At 39.5% G+C, this 20,344-nt stretch overlaps 2 protein-coding genes and 2 long non-coding RNA genes across 4 annotated transcripts in view; all 4 read left to right on the top strand.

Annotated features, from left to right (window-relative positions):
* The window catches only part of LOC109404086 (uncharacterized), a 65,815-nt gene that overhangs the window by 34,397 nt on the left and 11,074 nt on the right, over positions 1 to 20,344 (top strand). The window lies entirely within an intron of this gene.
* On the top strand, positions 3,857 to 7,179 carry LOC115264266 (uncharacterized). The gene is made up of 4 exons (XR_009997591.1): positions 3,857 to 5,098; positions 5,164 to 5,688; positions 5,752 to 6,854; positions 6,917 to 7,179. It is a non-coding gene; the product is annotated as an uncharacterized LOC115264266 (long non-coding RNA).
* Positions 14,834 to 16,313, top strand: LOC134286836 (uncharacterized). Its single transcript, XM_062848539.1, has 3 exons — positions 14,834 to 14,861; positions 15,039 to 15,239; positions 15,739 to 16,313. The coding sequence occupies exons 1-3, from the start codon at positions 14,834 to 14,836 to the stop codon at positions 16,311 to 16,313; spliced, it is 804 nt and encodes a 267-aa protein (XP_062704523.1).
* On the top strand, positions 16,437 to 18,504 carry LOC134287850 (uncharacterized). Its single transcript, XR_009997589.1, has 2 exons — positions 16,437 to 16,713; positions 16,780 to 18,504. It is a non-coding gene; the product is annotated as an uncharacterized LOC134287850 (long non-coding RNA).

Here is a 20,344-nt window from a genome sequence, read left to right as displayed (position 1 = left end):
TACGGTAACTGAGTAACGCCTCTTCTTTAAAACTATGCAAAAACGTACTAACGACATTCATTCATTTTCAGCTGCACGGCTCGGGCCGTTTCGGGTCGCCGAGAACGGAGGGATGATCCTACCGTCAAGCTACGGGGCGTTCATAATCATGTCATTTTGAAGCGCCGTGATGCGGAAGAAAGTGCTAAAGGTATTGGATGTTCAGTTTCCCTACAGATGGGGAGTTTCACGGTTCGGTGATGGCAGTTTAAATTGGTTATGGGTTCACGATGGGAGCTGTGCAAGGTGTGAAGTCGTGTTTAAAATTTCTCCCAAGATTTCTGAGTTGACCCACTAGTGTTTTTTTTTTGATGAGACATACTGGCCAATTGCTTGGAAATGGGTTTTTGATTAGATTCTGGAATTTTTTGTAATTCCTTGAAAACTAATGTTCTAGTAAGGACTTTTGCGATTTACTAGGATAAGATTTCTGATGAAATCCTGGAGGGATTCTTCAAGAGTTCCTCATTCTTGTAAGATCATTAAAAAGTGTTTCATCTCGAAATCTTTTGAAATTTCTGGCAGGATTTTTAACATTTTTTTTTAAATCCTTGTCAGTTCCCCTATAAGACCCATGGTGAACATATAGAAATGTTTTTGTTTTTTTTTTTCAAATAATGCCTTGTAAAACATCTGGACCGTTTTTTATAAGATACTCTTGAGAGTTTCTTCATAGATTGAAACAATGGTATAGATGCCAACTTTTATTTGATCAGACATTTCATTGAATTGATATTTTATTGAATCTGAAACAAATATGAGAAAAAGATGTAATATTATTCATATTTGGGTTGTGCCGTAGTTGATCTAGTACATCAGCTTAATTAACCAAATTATGTTTTCTCATACCTTCAGATATTTCGTTTACCTTTAATAAACGAGGGGCGACTCAATTATGTGTCAATGGATAACCCTACATACGCTCCAAAACGACCGAGGAATTCCAGTATTGGTCCTGCAGCCAGTACAAAGTTTTACAGTGAGCGCCTTTCATTATTTCCCATGAAATTCCGATAAATGACTCAATTATTTCCTCGTAACCAATCACAGCTGTCCGGCGCGAGCCATTTCCAGCCGCAGAAGGCAGGGCAATACGCCCACGATCAAGCTTCGGGGCAGCCACAGTCACGGGATCATTTTGGAGCGCCGCAAACCAGGAGAAAGTGCCAAATTGCTGAAACTGAACGCCATGGAACGCCGGGAGATGGAAATGTTGCCAGAAAAGCGGAAACGATTGTCATCGGGAGCACCACCTCCACCGGTGGAATGTGTTTTGGGAGGCGATAATCCATCCTCGTCGAAGTGAATTCGAATGGTTGAATAGGACAGATCGGTGAAGTACTAGATTTGTAGTAATGAGCTAAATTTTATTATGGTGAGAAGGTCTATTCTCCGTTTCTGCAATGAAATGGGGCTAAAAGCGTGAGTATTATGATTCCTTGCCTAATTTGATGCTGTTTGAGTAAAGCTTTGGGCAACAGCGTTGTTGTTTTCTCCATTTCTTGCAACATAAACAACAAAGTTATCCAAAGTTTTGCTCAAACAGCATCATATTAGGCAAGGAATCATAATACCCATGCTTTTTGCACCATTTCTTTGCAGAAACGGAAAATTGACCTTCTCACCATACAAAAATTCTGCTCATTACTACAAATCTAGTACTACACCGAACGTACTCCATTGTTCGATCAGTAATTCTAGTACTGCAGTTTGAAGTCGTCGTATGTTAGTGGTTGTCGAGATGGAGTTTTGCATAATTTTATTATTTAATAAACTCGAAATCTAATAACACTTCTTTTTTGCTTATTTTATCAAATTGATCTAGTACTGCAGTTCTAATAATTGAATGTAATCGCTATTTAAATTTCAGATATTTCATTCGTGATTAGCAAACGCGGCAAAACTCAATTATGCGTCGATGGTTATTTGTACACTCGAGCAAAAACAACTGAAGATTTACAATTTTGGACGTGCAATCAGGATAGGGTACTTGGGTAAGTTATCATGGTTTTCATCTTACTGGAAGGAATCTACCACATTTTTTCTGAATTCGGTAGATGTACGGCACGGGCAACCACCGGTCGTGGTAAGAAAGGTGATCGGCCGTCCATCAAACTGCGCGGCTTCCACAATCACAAGATTATCCTGGAGCGTCGGAAGGCCGGTGAATGTGCCAAGCTGCGAGAGCAGTGCGCCCGCGAGCAGAACGAGGAAGTGTTGCCACGGAAGAGGAAACGGCTGCTTCCGCTACCGTTGAAGTGTGTTCTGCTCACGGACAGTAAGGAAAAGACCTCTGTTGTGAATAAGGAAAGCCATTGAAAACGTTTATTTATTATGATATGTAGTAAAATAAGATTATTCTGTGAAGAGGGGCAAGGTTGCCAGGAACGCAATCTTATAATCATCTGTTTTACTTTTCCCTCAACACCTCTATAACTCAATATTAGTCTAATTAATTCATGTTACAATTCAATGTCTTTATTCATTTTCCATTATGCGATTTGGTTGCAGTTTTTGATTTATATTCGTTTCAGTTGCCTCATAGGAATTAGTTTTTTTTTTACAGTGTTCAGAGTTGACAGAAAAAAACTTAACTTTAAACTATGGAATTCAACATTAAGAAAATACGTATGTTTTTCACAGATGCTGTTGTCCAGTTCATCAATGGCAAAAAGGGAACATTTCCTTGGTTGAAAATCGGTGGACATTATTTTACGAGGAGGCTTATCTGCAAGACCAGCACCCGGTGGTATTGTGTCAAGGAACCGGCCCTGAAGTGTAACGTACGAATCACAACCGATGCATTCGGAACGATAATACGGATAAACAATGTTCACAATCATCCACCAGTGGCAAATACATCCAAAGGGCGACTGCTGACCACGCCTTTTGCGGAGAAATCTATTCAGAAGTACGTGATGGATCTTAGAAACTGATTCCGCGCTGCCGTTTTTTTTTCAAGGGCAAATATACGAATTGCTACTGAACATACAGGTCATGCGACTCCATTGTTTCCTAAGTGATAAACTGAAACAATAAACTGAGTCATAGGTGAAGTTTGAATTGAAATAGATCTCATTACCAGCGACCACCCAAAAATCCATTGGAATCCGCCGAGTTCTGCAAATTACAAATCGACAGATTTTAATCATTAATTTCGATTACTTTTAAGAATCGTCTGTTTTTTTTTAGATGATAATAAAACATACGTTTGTTCATGAAATGACATTTTGTAAGTAGTACTAAGTCACAAGATCCATATTTATTTTATATTTGAGGGACGTGAGATCTGTTGTGAAACGATATACTCTTGTTTGTAAGACATATCAATTTGTTCGTTAAAACTGATGTTTCAGCTGGTAAGTGTACATCTTTTCAATGCATTTTTCATGCATTACATCAAAACTTATGATACGACCAACCCAACAAACATTTTTGCTGTATAAGATTGGAACAAACCACTCTTAAGCAAACTTTAGCTTAAGAAACTACTATTCAGCTAGTTCTGTTACTTGGGAAGTACTAGAATGTTAGTGCAGTTTAATGGTAGCTAACTTAGCTTTACGTCATATGTTGCAAGTTACCCCACAGATGGGGTAACTTGCAACAAGCATGTATTTCGCACCTCCTGATTGGGTGGAAACGTATTTTGGTAAATCAAGTGCTGCATAATATTCTACTCGTAGTAATTAGTGTACACGATGCTTTACAATATATTTTAAAAGTTCATATTTTCAATGATATTGCGTCAAAGTCAAAAAGTGTTGCAAGTTACCCCATTTGACGGTAACATACATTACATATTTGATTTGTAAGAATAAGCAATATCACCAATCTACTGAATTATCAAAAAGAAAATTTCGATGAAACTTATAAGTTAACGTTATCTAAGATTAATTTTGAGCCCCCTTAATTATTATAAAATTATAAAAGATGGCACGCTTTTAAATAGTTTGCGAAAAACATTTTCAGTGTTACCAGAAAAACTTCAGAAGGTTTCCAAATGACAATCATCAGTATCACAGAAGCAAAATCTCACCAACGAAATAACTCTTATTTTTCAGGTAACGAAGTCAACGCCATGCGATACTTTTGTACCGATAAGGGAGTCCAAAAATTGGAATACGAGGGATACCACTTCTGCAAACGAAGGACAAAGAAGCACTGCATCCGTTGGTATTGCACTATGTGGCGTAGGATGAAACGCACGGCAAGGGTTACAACAATCACTTCTAATGGAGCAGTATTGCAGTTTTGTAATGATCACAACCATCCACCGACGGCGGAATGTCCTAAAATAAGCCACAAGCGCAAGCGCAAATCTTAAAACTTCTATCGCGAATGCCATCTGATTTCTAATATGCTCGAAACAGGATCCTTGAATTCAAAATTACAGATTCAAGATTCTTGAATGTGATATGTATTAGCTGTATTGACGCCATATTTTTTGTTTAATATAAGATCTCCAAAAACCATAAAGAATGAAGTCGTAATACTACTTTACAACCTTGATAACAGTAGGAATGATGCAAAAATGTAGTCTAAAGGAAAAATGTTAAGCATTAATAAGTATTATGCAATTGTTTTGGATGACAATCAATTCTTGATGATTTTTTCTGTTGGATGAAACCACCTCATTCTGTATTTTGTTTGTTGTCGTTATGTTTCAGTAGGTACTCGAAAATAACCAAAAAAATAAATTTGGCAACTCTGAAAATATACTGCCTGCAAAATGTTATGGTTTATCATTTAGAAAATTTGCGAATTTTGTTCCATATTTCTCAACACAAAATTGAGATTTTTTAGGTGTCGTAATGAATGAATTCTATTGCTGAGAATTAATTTTCAGAGCTGCCAGAATTTTTTTTTGTACAAAAGTGGCATGAAACAATATGTAAATGTCCTATTTTATAACGCTCCCAACGTTTTTTTTAGACATTTCATTCGTCATGAGCTGCCGGGGAAAAACTCAACTTAGCGTAAACGGTCACCTCTACACTTGTGACAAGACAACCGATGACGCCATGTACTGGTGTTGCAATCAGCGCCGTGTTCTTGGGTAAAATCTTCTGAACTGTCCAAGGTATCAATATTATTTCCACTGATACTTTTCCATCGTTCTAGCTGTACTGCTCGTGCTAATACTGGACGTCGAAAGGAAGGACAACAGCCAACTATCAAACTGCGCGGCTTTCACAATCACAGAATCATCGCAGAACGACGCCGACCCGGGGAATATGCCAGGCTGAAGGAGCAGTACGACCGTGAACGAAAAGTGTTGCCAGATGTGGAGCCTTGTCGTCCTGCCCTTTCCCGATCGAAAAAGAAGCAAAACTGAATCAATTTTCTGTGTGTTATCTTGAAATTCTAGTACTACAATTGTGACCGTGGCTATGTTTCAAGATGTCCAGGTCACTAATATATGTACACTGACAAATTTATGATTTGTTTTTCTTGTGATGCGTGTCTTGTATCAACCAATCGAAAACATTATCTAATAAGCAATTATCTAATAAACATTGCAGATATTTCATTCGTCATAAGCGCACGTGGCAAAACTCAGCTGAACGTTAACGCATATCTCTATACGCGTGGCAAACTACACGGCGACTTTCAGTACTGGTCATGTAATCAGTACAGGGTTTTAAGGTAAGAATAATCCACAGTTAAACTTCTATAGTGAAATTTCCATCATTCAATCTTAATCCCCAGTTGCACAGCTCGTGCTTCGACGGTCCGCTGCAAACAGGGCGAGAAACCAACCATAAAACTGCGTGGTTTCCACAACCATCCGATTATAGTGGACCGACGTCGGCCCGGAGAGTGCGCACGATTGAAAGAGCTGTACGCTCCTGCAGCGAGGCAAGTGTTGCCAGACAGAAGGAAATGTCAGCAGCTCCCCAAGCAGCAGGTGCCACTGCCGCCGATCGAACAGTGTTTTGTGAAAGAAGAGAAATAACGCACCCGTTGTCGGGGATAAGAATGGAGGATGTCGTAGGATTAGTGCAATGCTTGCTCTAGTACTGCATCTGATGTAGTCTGGCATTGGGCATATCATTTGAATAATTCTCTCTGAAACGCAAAACATCATTCAAGGAATTTATCAGAATAACACGGATAGTTTTAATGTAGCACTTAAAAACAAGATTCTACAATTAAGCTTTGAAATTCTCCAATTGGGGCTCCAGTTGTCCTAGTGGACAAGACTTCGGGAATGCAATGGCAGGTAAAAATCCTTCTATTATTTCTGGAAGTGTTAAAGGGACACACAGTTGATAAAGAAGCAAGTCAAGTGCTACTGGTTACGTAGGGTCTGAAAAAATGTTTTGAAATAAAACAGTGAAAAAATTTTAAGGATACATGAAGTTGGAATGTAAGAGAAGAGCCACCAACCCAGAGAATTCTGCTGAACTATCATTTACCATAATATTCCTACTTCAATGACAGTTGCTCTATACTGCAGTCAATGTCCATGTCAAGGCATTATAAACCAATATTTAGAGAATGTTCTTCAACTTCTCCAAAACCCCCTTCCATTTTCAGAATCCATGGCACACCGAGCAACGCAACTCAAGGCTACCCTGCGTCAACTGAAACGGGGTCAGAACCGCCGACAATCGCCAACTCGCTCGGAAAGGATCCGCCAGGTGCAGTGGCTGATCCGCCAGCTGGATAGTCAGTTTCGCCAGATGTCCGACCAAGATTTGAAAAAGCCCGTAAGAGTTAACGGTTTCACGTTTCCCCTGTCCTGCGAGGAGGACATCGAGTGCCTCGAACTGATGGTGCAGCGAAATCCGAGCATTCGTGAGCAGTTTGTATGTGTCCTATGTGCGAAACCGAGGGGAGTGAAGTACTAGAGTGTTTAAATCTATTCTAGGTTAACTATCTGTGCAAGCGGAAATCATTTAGTGATACGGTCGTGGAATGTTTTAGGATTTTTTCACCGATGAGGCCATGTTGCGGTACAACTGCAGAGGGCTCGATCGCGATCAGTGCCCGCGAAAGGCTATGATGAACTACAGCATCTTTACAGATTGTATGGTCGGTATGTTTAAGATGTGTTTTTTTTTTCGGTGAAATTGATATTCTAACAAGCTTTTTTTGCCATAGATGCTTGGAGTTCTCACGGAGTGCTAATGGAAAAGATTCATAGTGAATTGCAGAAAGCTGTCTTCAAGATTGGACACAGACGGTACCCGAACAAGTGTGCCACGAAAAAAAAATTTTTCGAAAGATTGTGTGATTTGGAATGATCTAACAAATCAGAAAAACATATTTGGTATATCTGATAGAATCTAAATATATAACTGGAGCTTTCGTGAAAAACCGCTTGTTTTCTGAAATGGAGTCTTGATGAAAGAAATACTAAAATTTTATTTTGTTCTGAGATAATTAAAGTTATTCTTTAGCAATTAGGAAAAACTGAAACATTGTAAATAAAGTCACTCATATTGTTTCAAATCATTATTTCTTTTATTCCAGGCACGATGACCCAAGTCCAGCGTACAACATTACCCATCGTAGGGCAGTGGTACAAAACCAATTTAACGTTCACCGAAGGTCACAGTAGAAAGCTGTTACTGGATTTACAGGGCTACACACTGGGTCCGAAAAGAATTGACAATCGTGTAACTTGGTGGCAATGCTCAAAGAAATACTGTCAGGCACGAGCCGCTACCTACGATGATAAGTATATCAGATTTGGAGAGTTATATCACAATCATCCGATAAAAACGGCGCCCAAAGCATGGATGCCTCTAGTGCCTGCTGATCTATCTTTTCTAAATTCAAAAAACAAAAAACCATACTGTACGAAAAAAAAACTTCAAAACACGTGCCGCTTTTAATAACGAAAGGAATATCAAATTTAAAGAACTTTGCGACGTTGTTGACTCATCTGTTTCATTTTGATTTGTCTGTTTTCCAAAATTTAGTTCTAGTATAACATTTTGTTTATTTAATCGATGTTAGCCTTGAATTGGCTGTGAAAATACATTGAGTTTCTTTACAATCTACTACATCATTTCTATGACATGTTTGAAATATTTATCATAATCTCAATATCTGCCTTGTCCTTTCATAATAAGGCTCTGAGACCATACAATAGTAATTCTCTAAACAATTGTGAAAATCGCCTTGTGTAATAAATTCACTACCCATAACATAAAGCCATTGATTTTTTTTGTATTTTTTTTTATTCTAGCCATGCCAACTCAAGTCCGACCTACAATGTTGCCCATCGTAGGGCAGTGGTACGAAACCAATTTTACGTTCACCAAAAGTCGCCGAGGCAAGCTGTTACTGGATCTACAGGGCTACACGCTGAGACAGATAAGAATTGGCAAACGAATTACATGGTGGTACTGCTCAAAGAAAACTTGCCTGGCACGTGCCGCTACCATCGGTGATCGGTTCATCAGTTTCGGAGAGTTATATTACAATCATCCTATTCAAACTGGTTCTTCAGCATGGATTCCTCTAGTACCTACCGATTTATCTTTTCTACCAAGTTCAAAAGATATGGCCAAAAAATGGAAAACGAAGAAAAGTCCAAATGGGTTCTTGGCAAGCTCGAAGGAAATCAAACATGTACATAATTAATAAGAATACATATCTATCTATCTATCTATCTATATATAAAAATGAGTTTGAAGTCCCTTTGAGGCAACAAAACTCAAGAACGGATGAACCGATCAGCTTGACTCTTGCACGGTTCGGTTCGTATTCGTGTTGGCTGTGTTTATATGTACAAAAAGTTACGAAAATCAACTAGAAAAGTAAGAAAATTGATAAAGTACTGATTTTCGAGAGCTGGGAAGGAAATCAACACGATTGAAATGAAACCAATCTAGAGTGCGGTGACGTTATGACCTCAACAGTTGTCAAACCGCCACAGCTTGGCAAGACAACGTTTGCCGGGACAGCTAGTATTATATAAGGAAGCATCCAGCCACCAACGTGATAGTATTGTATGAACAAAAACTACAAAGCATGACTGTTGATTTATCTGTTTGATTTGTCTGTTTTTGAAAATCCAATTCACCAGTATAAATTGTATAAGAAGAAAATATCCAGCCAGCAAACTTTGTGGTGTTGTATGAATATATCTGCCGAGCACGTGCCGCCACTATCGATGAAAGCTACATCAAATTTGGACAACTGTATCACGATCATCCGATAGGGAAGATGTCGGAATCTTTTCCCATTGATTTGTCTAGTCTACCGAGTCCGAAAGAGATTGCCAGGGTGACGAAAAAGTATTCCAAAGTTGGTAAGGCTTTTGGCTGATCACATAATCAACATCGTTGAATTGGAAGGCTGAGTTGTGCCATGTTTACCAACGGCGAGATAACCGAAAACACTTCAAAATCTAGATTCTTCAAACGGCTAGGAACTCATCATTGTTAACCTTGTAGTGACTGATATTTTTTGTATAATCTAGTACCTCATTTAAAGAATTCACTTGATATATCTGACAAAATCTCAACATCTATCTTCTTCTTCTTCTTCTTCTTTATGGCTCTACGTCCGCACTGGGACTTGGCCTGCCTCGCTTCAACTTAGTGTTCTTTGAGCACTAGGCTAATTGGAGACCCCTCAACATCTATCTGGTCCTTTCATAATGTGTCTCTGTAGACTATACAGTAGACGTTCTCTTAGTCTTGAGGAAAGACGAACAATCGTCTAGCTTCCTTCAGGCGTACTAGAATGTTGTTTTGTTCGTAGTTTAAACTTTCTGGGCAATTGAAAATCAAAAATGAATTCCGAGTAAAATTAGGCAAGATGGGAACATTTGCCATTAAATAGAGCAGTGGTTCGAATCAATTCTTATATTTACGACGCGTTGTCTAGGCAAGCTGTGTCAGGAAAGAAGTGGCACGCGAACAACTTAGTGGTACCGCTCAAACAAAACCTATCCGGCATTGAAATAGAAGAATCCTAGTGGCAAAGATACCAAATATGGTGTGCTAATGGACTGTTCATCCATGTGGCTTAGTCTAACTTAGAATTTCTTCCGTTGTAGGAACCGTATGACATCTGAGTTATAATTTTACAAGTATATTCTATGAACTTCCTTTTCAGCCAACGGATGTGAAATTTCGGCGGTTTAAAACTCAGAACGCGAAGAAATTCCATATCTAGAGTATCGAACCAAGTGCATTGCCGGATTGAACGAGTGACGTCGGTCTTTGGTAATTTTTTAAATCGGTTTCCAAAGCAGCATCATTGACTTTCGCCTCCGTGTCCATGCGTTGAACATTACACTCCCGATCAAAAGTTTCGGGTCACCCCCTCAAAAAAATGCTATTTTTTAGGCCCATATCTTCGCCAATTTGCGTCCGATTCCAAAATCCTAGGTCTCATTCAAAAGATAATGAGTCAAAGAAACTTTGAACATGATTGAAAAGAAACTTTTTCAAAAAGTTATGTATGTAAACTTAACTCAAAGTTTCAACTGCTTTTTACCGAACTTAGCTAACAAATCTAGAAAAAAAATTTTTTAAGTAAATTAACTCTTCATGTCATCAACCAAAAGTTTGGGGTCACCCCTCAATATGATGCATCGGCCAAAAGTTTGGGGTCACTATCATAAAACATGGAAAAGTGATTTGTTAATATCTTTGTCATCTTCCAATAAAATTGAACTATAGATGACGAAGATATCACCAAATCACTTTTCCACGTTTTACGAAAGTGACCCCAAACTTTTGGCCGATATTGTTCCACGCATATAAATTTCAGAAACCAATTAGGTGACCAATCCACAATACAGCTTTTTCATAATCCACAGGGGTTGCCGTCGGTGTTCACGCCGCTGAAAAGCAGCAACCTACAAGGAATCCAAGAATCAGATTCACAGAAAGCTGTGCTCGGCAATCTGTCACGATAACAATGGAACGCACATGGTATGATAAGTAGATTAAAAAATGGAGACTTATTTGGAAAGCCTGCAAAACAACAAAGCATCCGTTCAAGGAAGGATCGTATGTTCATTACTTATCTGCTTGTCGACGAATTCATCAATAAGTTTGGCAGATTAACACGTGAGAAACTAGTCCGTTATGCCACAGAACTTTAAAGCATTTTTTCCAATATCGTTATTTTGCGCGTTTTGTCGTACAAACATGAATATGTTTTCAAAACATCCTACTAACTACAAACTACTTTAAAAAACATATCTTCTATCACAATAACTCATAGCGTAGTCAGCGCTTTATAAGCATCTAATTTTAATTTATCAACAATTTCCACTTTATTTTTTTCTATAATCCTGATTTTATCGAGATGTTTTGAAATGTTATTCTTGATTTCAGTCGTTCCCCGCGCACGCCGATCGTTTTGTTTATCACTGTTTTGTTTTTGTTTACGTTTCAGCACATCGGGTGCAAACCAGCATCGTATCACTACGAAAAAAGGGAAGACGATCAGACTCAGACGCATAGCCAAAGGATGTTTGTTCGACCGGATTCACAACTATCACTGCATTACTTCTGTCGTACGCCCAATACCTGGGCAAAATGCGCAGCCTTCAGCAAGTTCAGCTCAGCCGTTAGTCGATGTCAACACATCAGGTGCGGGTAAGAAATATGTGATCGATTATGGAAGGGCTTGTTGTAAACAAAGTCCTTTTTGAAATATTCTAGTGATAGCATACCGGGAGACGAGGAACTGGTTCCGACACCATCACGGCGAGTTCGATAACGTCCAGAAACGATGGGAAGCAACTACAGTGCCATTTGTTTACACATAATCACCAAATTGGAACGAGGGGCCGAGTTATCAGCACTTACGGGATGAATACCTGTTGCTGCAAAACACTGCCGGCTATCAGCTCGTAAATATTGACTTCAGCTGCAAGTATCCAAAGAAAAGAGATCTTCCTTTCGCACAATTCACTGGGTTTCGCACTCGCGCTAAGGTAGTGTGCCGTAATGAGGTACCTGGACTGGGAAAATCCTGTTAGCATTGCTGAACGAAGAAATAATTGAAGGTAGGTGAATGTGTTTCTTATTATTCATCCGGTGTGCTTGTTTTGATGCGAATTTCAAAAATTCTAGAGCAATATTTAGTAACATAGGGTCTGGCACCATTTTGGGAGAAGACCCAATTTTGGGTACTTCCGTTATAACTCAGTCAATTTTGTACTACTTGGTTTGATTGTTTGTACAGAATACGTTCGGTCTCTAGCCATGTGGTGTGAAACTGATTGAGCTATAAGTACACGACGCTACGAAACTAAAAATAGTGGAAAGTGCCAACAGTAGGTTCTCCTGACTAAATGACTCCACACCCTAGTTATCGTAAATCTTCTGCTGCTGAACAGGTTGGCACTGTTAAATGGAGTGTTTCTCCAATTGGAGTTGAAATAGACTTTGAAGCCTAGTTTCGTGTTCAAAAGGAATCGCCCAAGAATTTTTTTGACCGATTTCTATTAGAAACTTTCTGCACTGACTGCCACAAGAATGCCATTTCTTCGCAACTGCGTACTGCAATCGAATTGAAACGGTTTCCTTAGCGATTCAGGCAAGAAATTTCCCATGCATCAAAATTGTCTGGGAAATTCCTTCTAACTGCAAAAGGCCCATAAATCGACATAAATATATTTGTTTACAAATGTCAATGCGGAGTTTTTGATGTCTATTCCATCCAGTGGTGAAAATGTATTGTCCCTTTAGATCCCAGCGTTTAAAATTGCATACGTATTGTTCACGTTAGGCCTTACGACAAGTTTTGACGCATTTCAAATTTACAGTTTTTTTTTACCCGAAACCGGTGTTTCTTCATTTAGATCGAGGAAATCGTGCGGGATGACGATTGCATTTGGGAGAAAATTCTAGCCCAGCTGTTTGTCGCTTAACGACGAAGCTTCTTTGTTGATGAGATTGTTCCTATTATATCTATTTCAACTTTATCAACTTGTCATTTTATGTATTCATGGGAGAAGGGTAATAGAAAGGGTATTAAACACGTTTTATTAAAATGGAGATGGGAGTCATGGTCACCCGGCACAAATGACGGAAACATCCTCCACAAGCATCACAGTTATTTGATTGCGATGGTTGACGTAAGATCTTCTCTAGCAATGTGAATGTTTGACGCATCCCTTCGGAACAAATGATCAGACGGAAATTACTGTTACTTATTGACAACCTCCTCTGCCAATGACCATTTTGGATGTCTATATAGGAACAGAGCCCAAAATGCCAACTCATAAAATCATTCCTGAATGGGAAACCCAGCGAACATGGGACTGTTTTGCGAATAGGAGTGGTATAGGTGAATGGTGTCAAGAAATTTATGCATTTTAATGCATTAATGCATTAAACATTCTTCTAGAAGCTAGGCCGCCAAACCCACGGAAATCTTTTGATTTCCCAGTGAAAATTGGCAACTTCCGGTTTTTCGTGCTTGCAATTAAGGTTTTCGGGTGATTTTATTACCAGCCATGTGTTTCCAAGGAGATTGAGGCACACATGGAGGCGCATGTCCATGTAAGGGGTCATTCTATGACGACCATCGTTTAGCGGGGAAGGGGGTGACACTCCATGTATTGAGTAAACGGCGGAAAAAGCTTGACAAAGGGGTGAAAGTGAGTCGAAAAAGTCCGAAAACTGATGAACGTGATTTTTGAATGTTTTCATGAAGTGGCATCTTACCCCATGTCAGATGGCCTTTTTGCACTGCTTCCGTTTTACGAGCCATTTTTTTTAAATCGCTGAAAATCGATGAAAATGCAATCGTTTAATGAATCTTTTTGCTGAAGCATCGAGCAAATATTGTCTAGTTGCTGTAAGCACTTTGAAAGCCTGAGAAATGAGGCTATATATCATTGAAAACGATGAAAGTTTGAAAAATGGCATCTTACCCCACTTTCCCCTATCGTGTGGCAGGCACGAAGATACTCTATGCCAAGAAAGTCAAGGAAATTACCATGATGAAAAACCCGAACCCGTCACCACAGACAAACAGACGTAACACTTTGAACGATTTTCATGGAAATCCATCGCCCAGTTCACACTACCATCCTCTGGTGGAAAAGTTGCACTAATCACTGTGTTGTGCCATATCGTCAACAGAAGGCGCTAGTGTTAAACGTCAAACACATAGAAAAACGAAGCGCGCGCCTCGGCGTTGTGAAAGCCTCAACTATGAAAGTTTAAAATGATCGTTAAAAGCGTGGCCGATGGAAATTTCGCAAGTGTTACGTCTGTTTGTCTGTGCCGTCACACTCATTATAGTCTTGCTGATTACCCCTGATACCTGATACTTAGCCTTAAATGTATTAAGTAAAACATGTTTTAATGTAATCTAGTACCTCATTTCGACAATATATTTGGTATATCTGACAGAATCTCATTATCGACCTGGTCTTTTTATAATGTGACTCAGTAAACTATACAGTAGACTTTCTATAAGTCTCCAGGAAAAAAAGGCTTACTAGAATGTTGTTCTGTTTGTAGCGTAGACTTTTGTGCAAGTGAAAACCAAAACTAAAAAAATACGGAAAATCAGGAAAGAAAGCCATATTTAACATGACGTCATTATTTTTATTCTAGACATGCCGACTCAATTCTGGCCTACGACCATGCCCATCGACATACAACGCGTCGCCTAAGCAAGCTGTTACGCGATCTACATGGATGTGTATACTGTGTCAGTATAGAAATGGCGAACGAATAGCTTGGTAGTCCTGTTTGAACAAAACCTACCCGGCATCTTATATCACAACTATCTAAAACGTTAACTCCTCTAGTACCTATCGCTCCTTCTTTTCTACCAAGTTCAAACAAGAATGCTAACGAAAAAGACGGCACAATCTAGTAACAGTGTAAGCTGTTTAGATGATCATTATAGTTTTTAAAAATAAACAAAATATTGTGAATTAATTATAATCTACTACATCATTTACATGCACGTGCATTAATAAGAAATAATACATGCAAATATTTTTAGTACTCAATGCTTTTCTAACAACGTTTTTTTTTTGTCAATTCCAGACAAACAAACCTCATTCCCGTCTGCGACAGTGCCTACCGTAGGCCAGTGGTACGAAACCCTTCTGACATTTGCCACGAGTGCCAAAGGCAATAAAGTACTCGATCTACACGGATACAGGCTCTGCAAGAAGAAAACAACCAAACACCTTACTTGGTGGTCTTGTATAAGCAAGAGCTGCAAGGCACGTTCCGCTACAATCGGTGAGAGGTACATAAAATTTGGCGAGCTGTACCACGACCATCCCATAAGAAAGAGTTCCAAGTCGTGGATTCCTCTGGTTCCAATTGACTTATCTCGTCTTCCAAATGCGACGGAGATTGCCAGGGTGACGAAAAAGTCTTTGAAACATCGTTAGGTTTTCAGTCCACTATCTGTTAAATTGTCCCAATTAAGTTCTAGTACACCATTTTGATATCATGTCGTATTCATTAATGCGGAGATAGTGGAAAACACATCGAAACTAGATTCTATACCGTTTAATTCATCGCTATTGAATTAAAAATATGTTTTACCTCATTTCTACAACTTATCTGGTATATCTAACCGAATCCTAATATCTACCTGGTCCTTTCATCTTTGTGAGCCTTGTATTGACTTGCTGATTCCTTCATATTAAGGTCCCGAAGATTATACGGTACACGTTTGACTGACTATCCATGCGTATTTGTCTAACATAAAATTCCTTCCCTTCCTCCGTAGGAACCCATGAGAGTGACCTCCGAGCTTCGCATATCCCTAACTATAGTACAAAATCATCCACCACGTTTGTCCATAAACCGGTTGACCAAAGTCCGGAACCCATCGAAGTGCATCGTGCACCTTCTATCTCCGGTGCGATCAAATTCGTTCGTAGTCAGAAAAAGAATGCCCAATTGGTGTACAAGGGTTTCCTGTACAATCGGAAATTGACCCAGCAAAACGGCAATACCACGTGGCGGTGCATCGAAGTTACGAAGTTACGCTGCAAGGCGATTTGCGTTACCAAATTCAACAAATTGATACTTGCCAAACGACAGCATTCTCATGAGAACCATGAAAGTAAGATCAGGAATCGGCCGCTGTATGACTACCCGGAAGATTTGGAGGAATATCTGGACATCTTCTCTAGGGAACCGATTTCGGCGTCGCAGAAGCTGGACGTCATCGACGATGGAACCGATTACAAACTGGTCGTTCGGGATACCATTGAGGAAGTCGTGCATGGAGCACCTGGGAGTCACATAGGAGACATGATGACGAGTGGGACGAATACGTTCTATGCGGCACCTCAGTAACACATTCTAGTATTACAATTAAAATAAACCGTGAAATAAAGATTGGAAAAAGTGCGCGCAGATAAAAGTTGTCTGAGAAGTAGAGAAATTCCGCATGTTACCATAACAACATATAATAAGACCTAACGAATGTCCATTTCAGATGAGCTATCATCTTCGACGAAGATGATCTTCAAAGATGACGAATGCGTAGGTTCGTCGGATCGAGTGTATACATTCCTCACCAGTCGTAAGGGAGGCATCCATTTGGTTCACGACAGGTACATCTATCGATCGAACTTACGTCGATGCGGCCGTAACAAAGACATCATCTACTGGGAATGTGTGCACAACCGAGCGGAAAAATGTCGCGGGCGACTGAAAAGCGTGGGCGATCAACTATACATTTCAAACTGGAATAGTATGTGATGATTGTGTCGGTTTGTAAAATGTTCATAGTCTAACAATATGTTTTGTTCTCTTCTAGTACAACACAATCATGAACCAGACACAATAAAGATAGCAACGGCCATGGCTTCCGGGCACATCTCTTATAGAACGTTATCCTCACTGGGAACCGTGTATTCCACAATTACAATATGTGATTCGGCTTAAAAAATGAATAAAATATGTTTTCTTTTAAAATTACAATAATCTTATTTTACTATATTTTATTTAAAGTATTCAAAAACATAAAGTTACAATCGGTTAATGTATTTTGTTTCTTCTAGATTTCAAAATCGAATGTGAGGCGGTACAGATCGTCCGAAGTAGGAAGGGCAAACCTCTATTGCTGTACAAAGGCCATCAGTACACGTTGAACCGTCGACGGAAACAGCTGGGCTACTGGGAGTGCGTTCACAGGCGTTCGAAGCTGAAAAGTTGTCCCTCTCGGATAACGACGGACAACGTTCAGATTAAGCGTGTCAAGGGAGAACATGACCACATGCCTCCGGAGATGATAGAATATCTATTGGATGACTGCAATGCATTCCTGAAAGTAGCACCAGCAGAATAAAAATTGCCTTTTTGAAATGCTCGTTTCTCTGTTTGATTTAGTTGATATAAGTAAATTTGTGTTATCAGACCGTGAACCGTGAATGTGATTAAGAACGTTGAATTTTTAAAATTTTCACATTCGATCTTTACAGTTCTCATTGACCGTCTGGTGGAGCCTGAACTAATCAAGGAGGAGCCAAACAGGTTGCTATTCGTTCGCAGTCGTTGGGGACGTAAACTTCTAATCTACGAACAATATGTTTTCTTCTCCAACAAACGGGTCGAGGCGACGAATACCACCTACTGGCGATGTACGTTTTCCAGTAATCGGAAAGGCCCAAACCGCTGCTCGGTGCGATGCATTACTAGAGACAATCAGGTTATAAACTTTCACGGACTGCATAACCATCCGGATGAAATGTCCAAACTGCATGGAGGACATGTTTTCGACCAGTACAGTGTGTATGATCCATGAAAAATAGTAAAACATGTTCAATTCAAATTATGCGTTTCACTGTAGTACTAGAGCGATATTGAGTTAAATGCAGAATGTCGTACAGTTTTTTCTGATAAACGAGTTTCAATAAAAAATCGATCGTCTTTCATTCCAGTACTAGAGTATGAATAAATCATTTAAAAAATCAACTAACAGAATACCTTTGTTTACTTATCTGTGGCGTTTTAAGGTGCTTACTCGCAGGAGCTGAAGTTCATCAAAAGCCCATGGTCTACGCCGTGTCTGGTGATCAATGACTTCCTGTACAACTGTCACAGTACTAGAGGGAACAAGATGTATTGGCGGTGCCACAACTACTCTCGAAAGAAGAAGGAAGAACGCTGCAGGGCTAGATGCGTGATTGTGAATGGCAGGCTGAGCGCTCTCACAGGAACGCAGCACAACCACGATCCACACACGGAGAAAATTGCCAAGATTAGTCGACGTAACAATATGGTGGATGAAGTACTAGATGTAGCCAGGGCGGATCCACCGCCGAGCTATCTCACTAGCGGGCTCTACAGTTCAAGCTTTTTATCCGGTGGTTCTACTTTGCTGGACAGCGGCTCCCCGGATATCGGTTTGATCAAGATCGACGTATTGCCTAAATTAGAAGACTACGGCTTGCCAGTTGAACTGTAAACATGTATTTTTAAGCTGAATTTTTACCTCTGAATCGCAATAATAAAACTATCAATGTTCGTGAAGCAATACAAACCAACGTGTTTTCGCTTATTTCAAAATTTTCCATCGTTTGATTCTAGTACTGATAAATCCATTATTTCTTTGTACAGTTTTAGATTTTACCCCTGACGATGCCGCCGAGTGCCGGACGTTCATAAGAAGCCAGCGTGGGGCTCCCTTGTTGGCCCTCGATAATTTTATCTACCGGTGCGAACGGGTTCGAAAAACACGCTCAACACGACATGACACAGCGAGAATCACTGCAGCATTATTGGATATTTACAGATTGTTTGTTTGGTAAGTATCTCTATCGGAGCTAGTACTTCATTTTTAACTCGGAACTGTAAATTCTTCATCATTGTAGATGGCAATGATACTAACATTGTTCTTACCATTTCAGAGGCTTGGAGCAGTCACGGATTTACCATGGAAACGTTGAAATCAAAAATGGCAAGCGTTATCAAACGAATCTATGTTCGCAACAACGTGCGCAATTTTCGAGCTAGGTCTAAGATTGTAGAGCTTTGAAGATTTCTAGGATATGAATAAATGTAGAAAAATGATATTTCCACTTTTGAAACTAATTCTGAGATTTGCTTAACATTAATCATTCTAGAGAGTAACTTTTTTTTCTTAATTTCATGGTATGGAATCAGCTGAAACGCCCCAGAGAAATTCACATCGTGGAGTTACATCGCATTCCGCCGCTGGGTTCATCTTCCCTATACGTTCTGAGCAAGCTATAGAAGAGCTTGAATCTTCCGTTCGATGTAACGAAAAATCCAGAAAGCAATATGTAAGGTTGATTTGCTTTGGATAGAAAAAAGAAGTAAAGCTCGATTGTTCGTAACTTTTGCACATTTTTCAGACTAGGTTCCTACGCTCGAAACTGACCGATGATCAAACCGTTTTCACCGTGTTTCAGCACATCTTTACCTACCAATCTCTGGTCGGATACTGCTGGACGAAGCGTTCCAACTTGGAAAGAAAATCCATGAGAGATTATGAAATATTCACTAGTTGCATGTTGGGTAAGTGTTGGATCGCAGTATGATCCTTGGATGATCCTGATATGTTTGCCTTAAACTACACTTTTTTTTTAGATGCCTGGCAGTGCAAGGGAAGTTGAAAATCCGACTTATGAAACGATATTCTAGTACTTGATTTAGTAACTGAACCAGAACTGTTTATTTGGAAGTGTTAGAGAAGCCACACAATAAATATGATCCTTTAAAAATAATTTCCAACGAAGAGATTGTCATTGAGATGCTTTTCAAATTCTAGTACCACAATTATACCAACAATTTAGTTTTCTTTTGTATACCCTCTAGCCAAAAATATCGCCAAGTTGCGGAATCGGTTGCAAAGTCTCAACAAAATGACCGGCATGGCGTCGAGTCGACACGAAAAGATGCAACTGGAGGTTCAAATGTGTGACGTTAACAAGGAACTGCAGCAATTGCTTAAAACTGTCGAGCAGCACAAGCAGCGTTCTACCGCCCATGTTGATGGTTTTCATTTCCCGTTGACTTCCATGATTGAAATAGAACGATTGGAGGAAGCCGTTCGGAAGGATTTCGATGTGAGGAAGCAATATGTGAGTAGCAAATGCGTTCAGGCTTGGATTAGACCAGACTAGTGTTATCGTATTTAGACATGTCATTTTCAACTGATTTATAGAGCATGTTAGGCGGAGTACTAGATTAGTTGTAATAAGCTGGAATAGTTCGCGTTCAACTAACTTCTTTTACTGGCAAACAGGCTTAGATGTTGTTATTTGCCAACAGAGTGAAAGCCTACTAAATTGGTTCTTCTAGTACTTCAATATTAAGGCCTTTTTTTAAAATTGCATTTTTAAGTCTTCGCAACTGCT

This window comes from Aedes albopictus, chromosome 1 (genome assembly GCF_035046485.1).
Source record: "Aedes albopictus strain Foshan chromosome 1, AalbF5, whole genome shotgun sequence".
Taxonomy (NCBI): Eukaryota; Metazoa; Arthropoda; class Insecta; order Diptera; family Culicidae; genus Aedes; species Aedes albopictus.
This window is presented reverse-complemented; position numbering and strand designations above follow the sequence as displayed.

Coding starts and splice junctions, on each gene's coding strand:
- LOC134286836 (XM_062848539.1), top strand. CDS start 14,834: ATGCTAACGAAAAAGACGGCACAATCTA. Junction 14,862..15,038: donor GAAAAAGACGGCACAATCTA/GTAACAGTGTAA, acceptor TGTCAATTCCAG/ACAAACAAACCTCATTCCCG. Junction 15,240..15,738: donor GGCACGTTCCGCTACAATCG/GTGAGAGGTACA, acceptor CTTCCTCCGTAG/GAACCCATGAGAGTGACCTC.